This window comes from Perca flavescens, chromosome 6 (genome assembly GCF_004354835.1).
Source record: "Perca flavescens isolate YP-PL-M2 chromosome 6, PFLA_1.0, whole genome shotgun sequence".
Taxonomy (NCBI): Eukaryota; Metazoa; Chordata; class Actinopteri; order Perciformes; family Percidae; genus Perca; species Perca flavescens.
This window is the reverse complement of record NC_041336.1, coordinates 5,876,673-5,890,740: the sequence shown is the minus strand read 5'-3', so window position 1 is coordinate 5,890,740 and position 14,068 is coordinate 5,876,673. Positions and strand designations below refer to the sequence as shown.

General features: G+C 41.1%; 1 protein-coding gene across 2 annotated transcripts; it reads left to right on the top strand.

The window, feature by feature from the left end:
* The first annotated feature begins 6,534 nt into the window (after nucleotides 1–6,534).
* Nucleotides 6,535–13,714, top strand: LOC114556618 (uromodulin). 2 transcript variants are annotated; one of them, XM_028579612.1, is made up of 14 exons: nucleotides 6,535–6,607; nucleotides 7,076–7,143; nucleotides 7,356–7,618; nucleotides 7,845–7,983; nucleotides 8,287–8,383; nucleotides 9,128–9,190; nucleotides 9,350–9,558; nucleotides 9,951–10,079; nucleotides 10,469–10,653; nucleotides 11,310–11,461; nucleotides 11,551–11,796; nucleotides 12,367–12,520; nucleotides 13,220–13,342; nucleotides 13,575–13,714. In XM_028579612.1, exons 2-13 carry the CDS (start codon nucleotides 7,107–7,109, stop codon nucleotides 13,310–13,312), a joined length of 1,767 nt encoding a protein of 588 aa, XP_028435413.1. In that variant the 5' UTR covers nucleotides 6,535–6,607; nucleotides 7,076–7,106; the 3' UTR covers nucleotides 13,313–13,342; nucleotides 13,575–13,714. The 2 variants fall into 2 exon arrangements, with proteins under 2 accessions (XP_028435413.1, XP_028435412.1); XM_028579611.1 differs by having other exon boundaries at nucleotides 8,287–8,401.
* Nucleotides 13,715–14,068: the final 354 nt, after the last annotated feature.

Here is a 14,068-nt window from a genome sequence, read left to right as displayed (position 1 = left end):
GGTAGTCTTGCATTGCCACACCCCCCTCCGCGGCGCTGCAACAGGAGGGTCTGGCTAGTCCACATAGCATTCGGGGATGGGAGAAAAACGTGCTCTGGTTTATTGGCATTTCTTTAAACCAATTACAATTGTCTTGGGCAGCGGACACAATGACGGTGCCACTGCAAAATAGCCTCGGGAAGGAACTTGTTTTGGTGGAATATGTGTACATTCAAAAGTAGTCTTAGTTGTGCGAGAGAAAACTCAGATTGGACAGATGGTCTAGCTAGCTGTCTGGATTTACCCTGCAGAGATCTGAGGAGCAGTTAACCATAGTCCTCAGAAAACAACGGGATTTAAAATGCCAACAAAGAAAGCAGAAGGTAACAGACATCCGGCTAAATTTCCGGCGGCACCGGAGCAATCTCAGAAATGAAATGTCGTCGATATGGACTACCATCATAGTAACCCATTGGCAACTGTTTCTGATATTATATCAGCCTCATAGATATTGGTCAGACGAAGCCTCCAAAGCCCAATATGACGTCCTCAAATGTTGTTTTGTCCCACAACTCAAAGATATTCAGTTTACTGTCCCAGAGGAGAGAAGAAACTAGAACAATATTCACATTTAACACAGCTGGAATCAGAAGGTTGACTTTTTCTTCATTAAAAAAATGACTCAAATGGATTTATCACTTATCATAAATAGTTGGCCATTAATTTAATAGTTGACCACTAATCTATGAATTGTTAACCGATTTGCAGCTCTACGGTTGACCGAACCAATCAGCGTCCTGTGAGGAACTACTGGCAGCTACAGGCGTGGTTTAGGTGTGTGTGACGGCCGAGACTGTTCAAAATAACATTGGCGGACGTGATAGACAGGTGGTTCATCCAATCACCCGCCAGGTATTTTTTTCCAAGTGCCTGCCCTTTTCCAAACCGTTTCCGATGACGGCTTCTCAGATGTTTGTGTTACAGTTTTGGCCCGTTGCTTGAACACTATAGACACATGCTTAAACCAAAGTAACATAACTTTAACCATACCTTAAACAAAAGCGCTGCTTTGCACTTTAGTTGCAATTCTGTAACACACTTGCTCCTTTCTGCAACACACTTGCTCCTAGACACTACACACTATTTCATACATAAGACACTTCAAAAATTCAATGAGTTCAAAAATTAAATCTCAGGGTACCATTGGGAAAACACATCTATTCAAAATACAACACACATTGGTTAATTGAAAAGATGTAAACACACACCACAAAAAAATTCTTTACAAAACTGAACACCAATCAGCCAGCTACAAAAAGGCCTCAGTTAAGCCATTTTGAGAACTTTGCAAGCATGGAGGCAGGGAGAGCTAGAGGAAGACAGAGAGAGAGGGGAGGACGTGGTCGAAGAGACCACGCAAGGACCATTATTTCGGATGACAGAGCAACTTTGGTGGACCATTTCATAAAGCATGGCCTGACTATGAGGGAAGCTGGGCAGAGAGTCCATCCTTATCTAAGCAGTTTCACAGTTTCATCCATAATAAGGACATTCCGACTGGAAAACAGGTACGTTTTGTGAAACATACCGTGATAACGTGTTGAGATGTTTCAGTACTGTATATGGTAAATACAGTAAAGTTCAGTATACACAGTACTGTAAAAAAAGAAGCAAACAAGAACAATTTGTGGTTATATTTTTCTACAGAATGGCTAGAAGACCTACTGGGGGTGGACGCCAACGCCTGTTCACCCAACAGCAGGAACTTGCCATAGTGAGCCTAGTCAGAGCAAACAATGCAATCCAAATTGCAATGCAAATACTTGCAGATAGGCAAGTATTCAACAACATAAATCAAGTAAGCATTACAATTATCAGACGCATCTTGGTAAAGCACTACATGACCATGAAGCAATTGTACAGGGTCCCATTTGAGAGGAACAGTGTGAGGGTCAAAGAACTTCAACATGAATATGTACAGGTAAGTGATTCAGTCTTTTACATTTACAATAAAGAATGGGTGCAGTCCAGTAACAGATGAATATGTACCACTGGATTAGTACCACATAGATACAATCATAAAATTCAAAGCTACACAAGTACCTGTGTGGTATTGGGGTTTGTGGTTTTGGTTTAAGCTGTATGTGTAGTAGTGTAGGTGTGTGCTTTGAGTAAAGCCATCCACAATGTGTATTTTTTGTTACAGAGAATCTTGGACATGGATGCAGTTGCCCAGCCGCATGAATGTATTTACATTGACCCACCTCCTGCAGGCTGGATTCAACCTTTTAGCAAAAAATCCAGGTCGACGGCCACCCCAGAACCTTGATGACGTAATAAACAATTGGCCAAATGGCAGAATTCCACGATACATGGCCCCGTGCACGCCCCCCCAAAGCATGATGTTGCAACCATGCTTGACGGGGGGATATCACTTTGTGTGCTGCCAAACACGACGAGTCTTCGAGGGCTACTGCACCATCATGCCAAACTGGGTACCTATAATGCGCAAAACATAATCACATTTCTATATGCATTTCACTATGCAGTTGTACAGGATGGACCAGAGCAGCCCAGGTTTGTTGTTGTCTGGGATAATGTTAGTTTCCATCAGGCTGCTCTGGTCCAGAACTGGTTCACCAACCATGATCAATTTGAAGTTGTGTACTTGCCCCTTACTTCATATGATGTGATTTTCTGGAATTTTCTTTGGATTCTGTCTTTCCATTTCTAAATCCTATAGAGGAATTTTTTTTCCCCCACTTTGAGATGGAATTGAAAAAAAAAAAAAATTGTTGTGCACGTCCCGGGGCAACGCGGGGAAATATCACATATAGTGACCGCCAACCACATGCCCGTATGCCTTATCTGCAGGCAATGGAACAGGCCTGCCCAGGTTTGTTGTTGTCGACATTGAGGTCCAGAGGTCAATCAATTTGATGGATTCGCACAAATCCTGTAAGGGGATATTTTCCCCAATGCTTAGCGAGAGAAGACATTGCTTGTGATGTTGATGAGATCCTGTGGCAAGATCCCAACAGACGGCCGGATCCATTAGCCCACTTGCGCACAATTGTGTTTTTCTGTGTTTACAGTAGTGTATTGTTTGTTTTATTTTTGATTTAACTCAATTCACTGTACTGTCAAATACACTACTGTAATGTAATGATTTGAATTCAGTATTTAATTTGTTGGTTGTTGTGAAAACATGCCCTCTGTGGAACTGAATAAAAACATTGAAAACAAAAGACTGTAGTTTTTTATATAAAGTAGACTAGTTTGTTGCTGCTGATTTGAAAGTGTATTCATATGATGCAAGTGGGTATCATTTTGTCATCAGAGTGACATTTTGACAAAGGATTGTTAGGTTTTGATAGAGTTTCAATTTGACATCGATGTGAATGGTTTATTTCCCAGTGTTGTGTCTTATTTGCTTGTGTGTAGAGTTTTGACACAATGAGACAAGTTTTGCAAAACGTGTTCAAGCAACGGGCAAAAACTGTAATAAACCATCTGGCGTGTCAGGTTACTGGAGCGTGGAGAAACCTAAACGCCAAGGGTTAAGAGGGAGAAAATGTCCAACAGGCAGAAGTTCTTTCTGCGAGAGGAATGAAATGAAGTCTGGCCTGATGAGCTCTTACTCATGATCAGATGGGATTCCTCAGATCAAACTCGGAGCAGACGGAGGTCTGTGGATGAACGTGGATCCATAGAGGGGGATTAGGGTTCTTGATCTGGAAAACCTTTGGCGCTCTCTGCTCTGCTGCACCGAAAGAGTCTATTCCATCCAGGTTCTGTGGCCCGGGTCGAAACCTGGTCCTGAAAACGTGCCATCAGGCTCGTGTTACCGTTTAACCTCTTCACACAGACAGCGCCAACTTTCAGAGCTCAGAACCAGACGGATAAATTAGCGGCGACCGAATCGAGGCCAAAACGCATCCGGTAGCTGCGCTGCTGTTGCTGCTGCGGCAAGGGAGGCTGTTTCATACCTGTACCTTCTCCTAGATATATGTCACGCTATAAAGATTTCAAACCCTGCAACACTATGCGTGTATGGTCCTGGCAGGCTTAAATTGACTTAACAGCGCCACCTGCTGTTGTGGAGTGCGAATTACAGGACATTTGTTAGAAAGTTTACTGCCATTTGTGTGTGGATCAGCAAGGCGGAAAGTTAGTGCCAGTTAGTGACGGGGTCACGTGCCTTTTTTCGTACTTGTAGTATTTTGATTTGTACTTGAAGGATTTTTTTTTATTTGAACTTGAAAGATTTTCGTTTGTACTTGGAGGATATTTTTTGTCATTGAAGAAATATGTTTCTTTGTATGTGTAAAACATACTGTATTTGTTTGGTAGGTAGGTTTCTTATTTGCAGAACAAAATGCATTAGTTTGTGAATGATGTTTTGTATTTGCAAACCACACTGAGTTTGTTTGTGAATCCTTGGGCGTGAGTAAAACACGTTTTGCGTGTGTGTGAGGTTCTGGCATGATTCTATCTCAATACAAACCACACCTATGAGCAAAGTAGCTACTTCAGACCAACCCATTTTAGATTTGCGTCGGGCACAAGAGTCATTTATCCCGCCGGTATATTAGCAACAGCGCCATGGATCCGCCCACAAAGCTATTTGCGTTTGGCGTTTTATATCGTTAAAATAGGGCCCTTACTGCGTTACATTCATTTCATTAAAGTTGTTATTTATGGTTTCCTTTACAGTGCCATCCTTTCCTTTACTGCTCCATCCCTGAATGTTTTCTCTAAAGCCCCGAATCATTTAGGTTTATAAAAATGACCTTCAACTGGTATTCCCTAAAGAAATCTCATATAATTGATTAAATGTTCTTCTGTTGATCTAACATTTAATTCAGAGTATTGTAGACCACATTTACTTGGCATTGCTGGTGGATCCTTGATGATTTACAGTCAGATTATGTTAGGAAACTTAACAATAGTAACTCATCAGATCATTTTTGCCTCTTTTTAGGTGTCTGGAGTGAAAATTAGTCATCTTAAATATTGGTTGTGTTCTGGTTTCAGCATGATGAAGACAGTTGGAGAACAATTAGATAGAAAACAGGATGTTGACTCAACAGGACGATTATTTTTCTTGGCAAGTATCATGTTTTTCCCCAAATGATGTACAGATTTTGGGCATTCAATTATCAAGTGGCTTGAAAAATAGTGCATATAGCAAACAAAATCTTCCTGGACCGGTTAAGACTTATTTTATTTGATTAAGACGTTGCACATTAATTGACATCTCTGTAAATGCACCAGTGTTAGCCAGTTGGCTAATTTTCAACTGTCGTCCTAGTTGCATGCATGTCTTTATGGTGGGAAGAAACCAGAAGAAACCAGAGCACCCAGAGGAAACCCACGCAAGCACAAGGAGAACATGCAAACTCCGCGCAGAAAGGCCTGGGACAAACTGGCCTCGAACCCAGAACCTTCCTGTTGTGTTGAAGAAGCGCTGCCTGCCAGTCTAGATTTGGACTGAGAATATTTACAACATCTGGCTTTGTCCCTGATTTCCAATTTAAATGGATACAGAAAAAGCTGAAAATTGGTGCAGAAAGATTCACCAGAATGCAGGAAATGAAGTGCTCAAAATGTGTGAGGCAGAACCTCCAGACCCCCCGTTACACTTAATATCTGTCAGGACCGATGTATCAATACAGCCTTGGTTTCACCATTCAGGATTTACAAAGCCATAAAAAATTCTGAAATTAAAGGAAAAACGGAGGCTAATACAACTTTGTGTCAAGTACCATACAGTGGAAGGTATGGGGGGAGTCTTTGGGCCCATATCTGTTGTTTCTCACAAAAGTGGTTAAAAGCACCTGAAGCTCTCAGTTAATTATCATTTTGGATAAAACGCTGAGGAACCTGCTCAATGATTTGGAAATGTTCATTTTAAGTTTATTTTGGAAACTTTTAAAGTCTGACGCACATCTTGTCTCTGATCGTATACGCCTGATTCTGCAACGAATGTTGTTAAAAAGCTTCATAGCTTTTATCTTTTGGAACACTGTGGAATAAACTCAGATCAGCTGAATTTTGACTTTTGGATTTCATTTTAGTAATTTATATTTAGGAATTTAGTTTTTTTTTGTTAGGGTATAATGTCTCAACGCATGTACCATATACAAAACATAAACACCAATAAATGGATGGCGAAGCCTTGATGTTTAATGTTTAGTCTTTGCGCTACTTTAGTGTCTGATGTGAAGCAGTTACGGCGCCATCTCAGGTCAAGTCTGTCCAGTTTCTGTGGTTTAATGTCACAACAAATGCCATTGTACAGGTTGAAGAATTTTGTGCTACGCCCCTGAGAGTTACTGAATAACGTGTTTTGCCCCTCACTATGTGACCTGTATCTGTTATGGTTGCGTTTGTTTCGGTTTCCTGTTTTATTTTGGTAGTCCAGTTTTCTGTCTTGTCTGGTTTTACTTCCTGTCCTGTGTTTTCCCGCCTTTTTTGATTGTCCTGCCCAGCCCTAATGTGTTTCACCTGTTTCCCTCTCCTTGTGTCAGCTTGTCTCTCGTTACCTCATTACCCTCTGTATTTAGTCTCTGTCTTTCCCTTGTTGGGTCATTGTTTTGGTTTTCTGTTTTGGAGTGTCTGCTTTGTGAGTTACCTGTTTATCCTCTGTGTTTTTTGTTTCGGTTATTCCTGTTTGTACTTTCTCCTATTTTGGATTTTTTCTTTATCTGCTGTTTGGCTGTACACCTTTGTTTGTATTCTATTATTTATTAAGATCTGCTCTGCCTCTGCTTTAGGGTCTGCCATACTCCACAACTTAACGGTTGCTTATTTTCTTTCTAGTTTACTATAACAACCTAGTTTGTCATTTGTTTTACATGTTTCTATTTATGTTTCAATTTGATGATTTAGGCATTAATAAGAATCAAATCATCAAAACCATCCCTTATACATTATGTCAGAAAAATGGGGGGCCACCTTTGGGGCTGGAGCCCAAAAAGCACAGAGAATGCCATTGTACAGGTTGAAGAATTTTGTGCTACGCCCCTGAGGATTATTGAAAGGATTAAATAATGTGTTTTGCCACTTACTATGTGACCTGTATCCCTCCCAGGTCTCCGACACTTTACTGCTACTACTTCATCATGTTGAAGCCGGTTGCATTGCTCCTCCTGCTGGCAGGTAAGCAGCCTTTAAAATGTTTTCTGTACTTTAGAATACACACAACCTTCAGTTTAAAAAGGTGTTTGATGAAATGGCACGGTGTCACTGCATGGGTTTTAAAGGGTAACGTCTTTTTAGCAACATGGACACTCCCCCAGTCTGGTCACGAACCCGTTCATGAGAATGGGTTGACATAGGATAAACCTTCTGTCTGTTTCCATCTCCCTCAGGTGTGGTCCACACTGTGCCCCCCCCTGTGTGCACTGTGACTGGCTCCACCGTCATCGATTTCTTCAACAGAATCCAGTCGGTCCCGGATCGCTGTACTTACACACTAATAAGAGATGACACTATTGTACTAGAGGCGTGGTTCCATGAGCGAAGCCATACAGATGTGCCATTTTTGGACTCGTTGCAAATAATTGTAATTTTATCTGCCTTGGACGTCTATCAATATGTATCAATCTATCTTGGACAAGGAGGACTAGTTCAGGTAAGCTGCCTCTATCCATCTAAAAGGAAGTAACTGTATTTATGGGGTTGTTTTTAAAAATGTATCGTAGATTGTCTTGGTTTGATCAGTCAATGACTACGTTTACATGCATGCAATCAGTTTTTTTTTTTTTTTTTGCCTTGGTTCTAAAGACATTATTCTGACTAAGCTGTTTTACATTGATGTATTTGATGTTTGAGTCAGTGTTTCATCTGCTGTGATGTAGGTTGAGGCCCAAACACTGACGCTCAATGCCACGACTCAGCTGATTAACGGTATGGAGTTCTCCAAGGACCAGACTGGAGTCACTGTTACTGGTCCTTCGCTCACCATCTCTTTTGATGGCAACACTGCAGTAATCACAGGTACAGAAAACTAAATCTTGGGCTCCAACTTACATTAATTTTCACTATTAGTCTGTAGATTATTTTCAGAGGAGTGAAGAAACCAGTAAATATTTGCATTTAAGAAGCTGGAATCAGAATTTTTACTTATTTCATAAAAAATTTGCTCAGACTCATCGATTATCAACATAGTTGGCAATTTAATTTAATAGTTCACAACTAAATCAGGTTATTCTTTCAGCTGTACTTTTCAGAGTTGAATTTATGAATGACATGCTGTTTGGTTCAAAGTCTATTGACTTGTCTTTATTTGTCATTCACCAGGAGTTGCTAAAGCTTCAGAAGGCTTGTGTGGCAACCCCCTCAACGCCAGCCAGACCTTCAATCTGGCTGCAGAGAAGACTTTCGCAAGTGTGGCTGGGTACTGCCTAGTCTTAATGTGATGCACAGACTGACCTCACCTGCTTATTAATGTTGTATAGAGTGGATCACCATGACTCTGCTAACTCAAACGAGAGGTGTTTAGATAAGGGGACAGAAAACATTACGGTGTCCTACTAGGGGGTAGGAACATTAACTCCAAGCTAATGTTAGAGAATGTTTTGACATACACATGGGGTACTTTCCATAAGCTCGTCTCTCAAAGCAAATCAACCAATTATTAGGCTAACTGAAATAAAACCATGCCAATCTCTAAGTATGGTGAAGGGTATGTGATGTGGGGGGCGTGGTTATTTTAATTCCAAAGGCCAAGGGAACTTCATCAGGATGCATAGTATCCTGGATCCATGAAATAACTGGCCTTTAAAACTAAATATCTGCCTGCCCCTATGGGAATTTAACATAGGGGTGGACTCACTTTTGTTGCCAGCGGTTTAGACATTAATGGTTATTTTTAGGGGACAGCACATTTACACGGTTAATCAAGCTGTACACTTAATACTTTGTAGCAAAGTGTAATGTCCCATTAAAATTTTATAATGAAATATTTAATAAAATGTGAGGGTTGTACTCACTTTTGTAAGATACAACATGCATGTTAGATGAATGAGGTGAAAGTAAATGGTTGTATATCGTCGTAAATTGTACGTACGGGATGCAGCAGTTTTCTACCTGGAAGGTTTTGTAAATAAACTTTTTTTTTTTTTTTTTTTTTTACCCCTAGCTGCGAGGTCCTGTACAGCGACACACCCAACAATATGACCAACTGCAACATTACAACTGAACAGTAAGAACCGACCCCTCAAAATGCACTGAACACTCCTTTCATCCTTAAAACAGGAATCCTACATTTCAATGATTACACTGTCATGTGCCCAGGGATGATACTACTGTTCAGAAAACTGGTCACTGACTCTCATTCTTCTTCTCTGCATGGCTGGAACAGCTGTAATCTCCTGATGCAGGCACCCTTCACAGATTGCCACAGCCAAGTTGACCCAGCTCCCTACATAACCGCCTGCGCAGAAACTTCGTGCAAATTCCCGACCGAGGAAGGCCTCGCTCTCAGCTGCCAGTTTTTTGACGCTTACGCAAAGACCTGCGGTCTGAACCCCAACATCACACTGGGCGACTGGAGGTCACTGACAGTTTGCCGTAAGATTGTCATTCACTGTTATTGACTGATTAAATCACTGTACACAACCTTTTTTTTAAATCAAGAGCTAATTAAGTATCTACAGTAAAAGTGTAGTAAAAATATCTACAAATTTGGATCAGGGTTTGTTTAGTTTGCTTCTACTTAATCAAGTATTGTCAGCAAAAGACTAAGTACTAAAAGTTACAGAAGTTACATTGATGTGACATTTATGTTTAATATTTATCTAGTTTTGTTCATTAGTATACTTGTGTCTGATGCTCTAAATTTGAGACTGTGAAGACTTAAGTTAAGTATGTTGAATAAAATCATTAAATACTCAAAACACTGTTCCAGGAGTAGTAGAGTTTAAACAAATGGATCTACTTTAAGTTATATTGTGTGTGTGCAGCTGTCCCTCTGGTCTCCTGTATGGAGATGTACTGCAGTGATAACGAGTTCTGCGACGAGAACAACGGTGAACCCCAATGCCTCTGTCGGGCTCTTTTTGCCGCCAAGTACGCACCAACAAACTCTTTAGGTACAGTGCAACACACGTGGCATGATAATGGAAGATTTTACAACTTTAAGAAGCACCTGGTGATACACGTAAAAGATGCAAATTGCTGTTGCTGAATTGCTGTTCTGGATGTGTGGTTTTGAGCACAGTCTGACACCTGATTGGTGTTAAATTTAAAAACTAGGTATGGAGCCCATCAGTGACTGCCTAGTTTTAGAATGACTCTGGTTCCGGTATTGATGTTTTCATTAAATGCCAACATACAAAGTTTTAAGCCTGGAACCAAGCCAAACATTTGATTTGGCGCAAAAGAACAAGACTAACAAACATCCGCACAATCTAGATGTGATGTAATTATAGTAAATCTATACTGAAGTGGTCATATTTCTTTTGTCCCGTTGGGTGTTCAGGCGACCCGACAGTCTGCATGGGGAGCTCTGCCACTCTTACTCTGGCTGGATGTCTGCTCAGTGCCAAAAACATTGACTACACCACCTTACACCTCCTAGACGAGAGCTGCAAAGGACACATGGACAACGAGTCCCACATGGTGACATTCAGCTTTTACGGCAACACCTGCGGGACTGAGGTCATGGTGGGTGCTCTCCTCTAGTGTTTTGCTCCTGTTTTGGCTGATCACTCCACTCTAGATTCACAGCAAAGTAATGAGGAGTCTCAGCCAGGCCATTAATTATTTTCTCTACAGTTTGGGCTTCCCTGTTGTGTGTGTGTGTGTGTATATAAGTGACTACACGGAGTAAAAGTAGACTAAGGCCGGTCTACGCCAAGAACGATTACTTAAAAGTCAATCTAACCCATAAGTAGTTCTCCCTGGACACAAACTGCAGTTTCCTGGGTGAAGGTCTTGTTTTCCATGGAACTTATTCTGGGACACAAATTCCACTCCTGTGCTTAAAAACCCTGTGTTTTAGGACCCAACCATCCACCACGCTATGCAGATCTTTGAACCCTTATACAACCGCAGTCCATGTGGTGCTGACAGTAATGAATACAAGGAATAGGTACAAATTGCAGCGCGGTTCTTATTGTAGTTATATGCTTGACATTTTTCCACTTGATAGTAAGATGCATGTGATTTATGAACTGCATGATACAAATATGGACTCGAAACCCCAATAACAATTGGTACTTCTCTCTCTGGATTGTAAATGTCACAGGTGAGCATGAAAAGAATCTGACTGCTGTGATTAAATGAACTCCAACCCGGTCTGTGTTCCTGTCACAATGTAGAACAACGGAAGCCAAATCCTCTACAAGAACACAATCACGATGCAGAACCGCTCCACCGACGTCATCACCCACCAGGACAAAGTCAGCATCGACTTCTCCTGCTTGTACACAGTGCCAGACCTCACAAGTGTGTCCTTCAAAATCAAAAAGAGGTTTGTGTGTAGAGCACCACCTGGTTGTTAACATGCACCCTGATGTAGTTGAAATTTAAGACTGCTGAAAATTGTATGCGTGTCTCCAGCTCTGTGGTGCAGGAGATTGTATCTGGAATTTGGAATTACACTCTGATGACGAATGCATACATCGACGGCGAATTCAGGACCCCTATCGGGCCAGACACTGAGCTGGTGCTGGGCCAGGAGGTCTGGGTGACGCTGATGACTGAGGGGCTAAATGACACTATGGTCTCCATAGTGACCGACTCCTGCTGGGCGACTAACCAGCCATCACCAAATGCAAGTCTGCGACACGACCTCGTCATCAACAGGTGAGATAAAGCTCTAAGTTCTACCCCGATTCTGCGGCGAAATTACAGTACATATAAAATCAATGCAAAGACGCAAATTTGCAGCAGTGAGAGTTGAAACATTTGGACTTGCCCAAGAAATTTTCAAGATGCTAAAAAATCTGTCTTGTATAAAGTACTTTAAAGCAATGCTTGACATCCATTTTTATTGCCAAAAAACATTCCGACATAATGTTTAACTATCTGGAGAAGCTAGTAGAAATTACTAAGCTTTTTGCTCCTCTGGATATATTCAGACATTAAGCTCTTTGTTTTAGATTTTTTCCAACATATCTGCAGCAGTAGTGGGTATTTCAGCTATATTGATGACGAAAATAACGTTGCTGGTGCCTACAGTTCTACACCCGCGGGTGGCAAGGAGAGTAGCACGATTTAACGCAGATGATTCCCATCTGATCCTGTCTTCAAACGCATTGAAGCTACGCAAATATTCACTCCAGCTCTAAGTGAACGCGCCGTCGTCCACTGTAAGGATCAGCTGCTAATGCATGTTTAATTCATTATCATGTCTGATTTCCTGTTTCTGAGCAGATGCCCGAACCCCGCTGACCAGACAGTGAGTATGCAGGGAAACGGACTGGGAACATTCAACGTCTTCTCTTTCAACATGTTCCAGTTCTCTGGGAAAGCTGGCGACATCTACCTGCACTGCCAACTGGTGCTGTGCCCCAGCACCTGCCCTCCGGTGAGCGACGGTGGAGGAAATGCTCCTTTACTTCAGTAAAAGTAGTGATACAACAATGTAAAAATGAATTTCTGGACTGAACTATATTTTGCATTTAAAATAATTTCAACCAGTTATGATTTTTACTTTGAATCACCTTGCACCTAGTCAGTAAATTCAAAGTCCAGTAAAAGTCAAAGTGTCATGCAGCAAAGACAGTCTAAGCACCAAAAGGCTTGGATAAGTTTAAGAAAACCCAGATCTCATGAAGTGGCGTATGTATGACACGCTTTTTTTTTTTTTTTTTTTTTTTCTTTTATTTAAAAGCCCTCCCTTTCCTAAACCCAGTCGTTGTTTTCTTAAGCGTGTGATGTTGGTCAGTCGTTTTTTGCAGATAAATCATGGTTTGGATTAAAACAGTCCCCAGACACAAACCCTCGTTTCCTGGGTTAGGATTAAAACAGTCCCGGGACACAAACACTCGTTTCCTGGGTTAAAGTCTTGATTTTCCCCCGGGAAAATGTCTTGTATAAAATTTCATATTCTTATCCAAAACCTTCTTATACGACTGTTTCATGAGAACAGCCTGCTAAATCACATGAGGTCTAACGAGAGAAATATGCATGTCAAAAATGTAAAATATACATTTAATGGATACACCGGAAGCTAAAGTTTTGACCTCCATAAAGTCTGACCGCTCCCATCCTCTCATTCTGACAGACCTGCAGCAGAGGTGGCAGGAGGCGCAGATCTCCAAGGTCTAAAAGAGCAGATGAAAACCCAGCCCTCATCACTATGGCCTGGAATAATTAAAGATCGCTCCCCTTTTTGATCGATTACATGGTAGGTATGAATTTAATTTGTCTTTAATAGATGTATTAAGTCTGAGGGGATTTGATCATACGGATAATTCAGCTTTTCTCAGAGTTAAAAATGTAAAGTTTGTATTGCGGGCGGTCATTAAAATCTAAAGGCTGCATCCTGTCAAGAGCAGGAGAGTTATATTTGATATTTGAACCTAGAATCAAGAGACAAAGTATGAATCGTGACTCATCAGTTTTGTTTGTCTCCTCAGATGGTTCCTGATTTAAGCTTTGTCCCCATAAAGAGCCTGAGATGTCACTGAGCATATGAAAGTTGATCGTTTATCTTAGTGCTGTGCTTGTGCTATGTTTGTGGGTTCTCTGATTAATAAATGTATTCAAGAATAGGCTATAGATCATGATTTATTGGGAGAAACCAAGCAATTCTATGTAGAATCAGACACTCAGACCCCATATAGACCGGGGAATGGTCCTTTGTTTCATAACCACATTTTCCATTGGCAAACGTCTAAGTGACTTAATGTTAACTGACTCCTTGAAATGTACACAGCCTAAATGCTACCTCGAGAAGGCAGAAACAGAATTTCAGTTTTGTTAAAGTCAAAAGAAGCTTTGCGGTGAGAAGGTTTTGAGATCCAGTGGAAGGAAAATACTGATGTGAATGTCAACATGTAAATACAGTGAAGTTACTACAAATGAAGGTTGTCAGTTACTGTGGCTATAATTGCACTGAGACATGCTGTTG

Coding starts and splice junctions, on each gene's coding strand:
- LOC114556618 (XM_028579611.1), top strand. CDS start 7,107: ATGTTGAAGCCGGTTGCATTGCTCCTCCTGCTGGCAG. Junction 9,191..9,349: donor TGCAACATTACAACTGAACA/GTAAGAACCGAC, acceptor TGGCTGGAACAG/CTGTAATCTCCTGATGCAGG. Junction 11,462..11,550: donor TCCTTCAAAATCAAAAAGAG/GTTTGTGTGTAG, acceptor GCGTGTCTCCAG/CTCTGTGGTGCAGGAGATTG.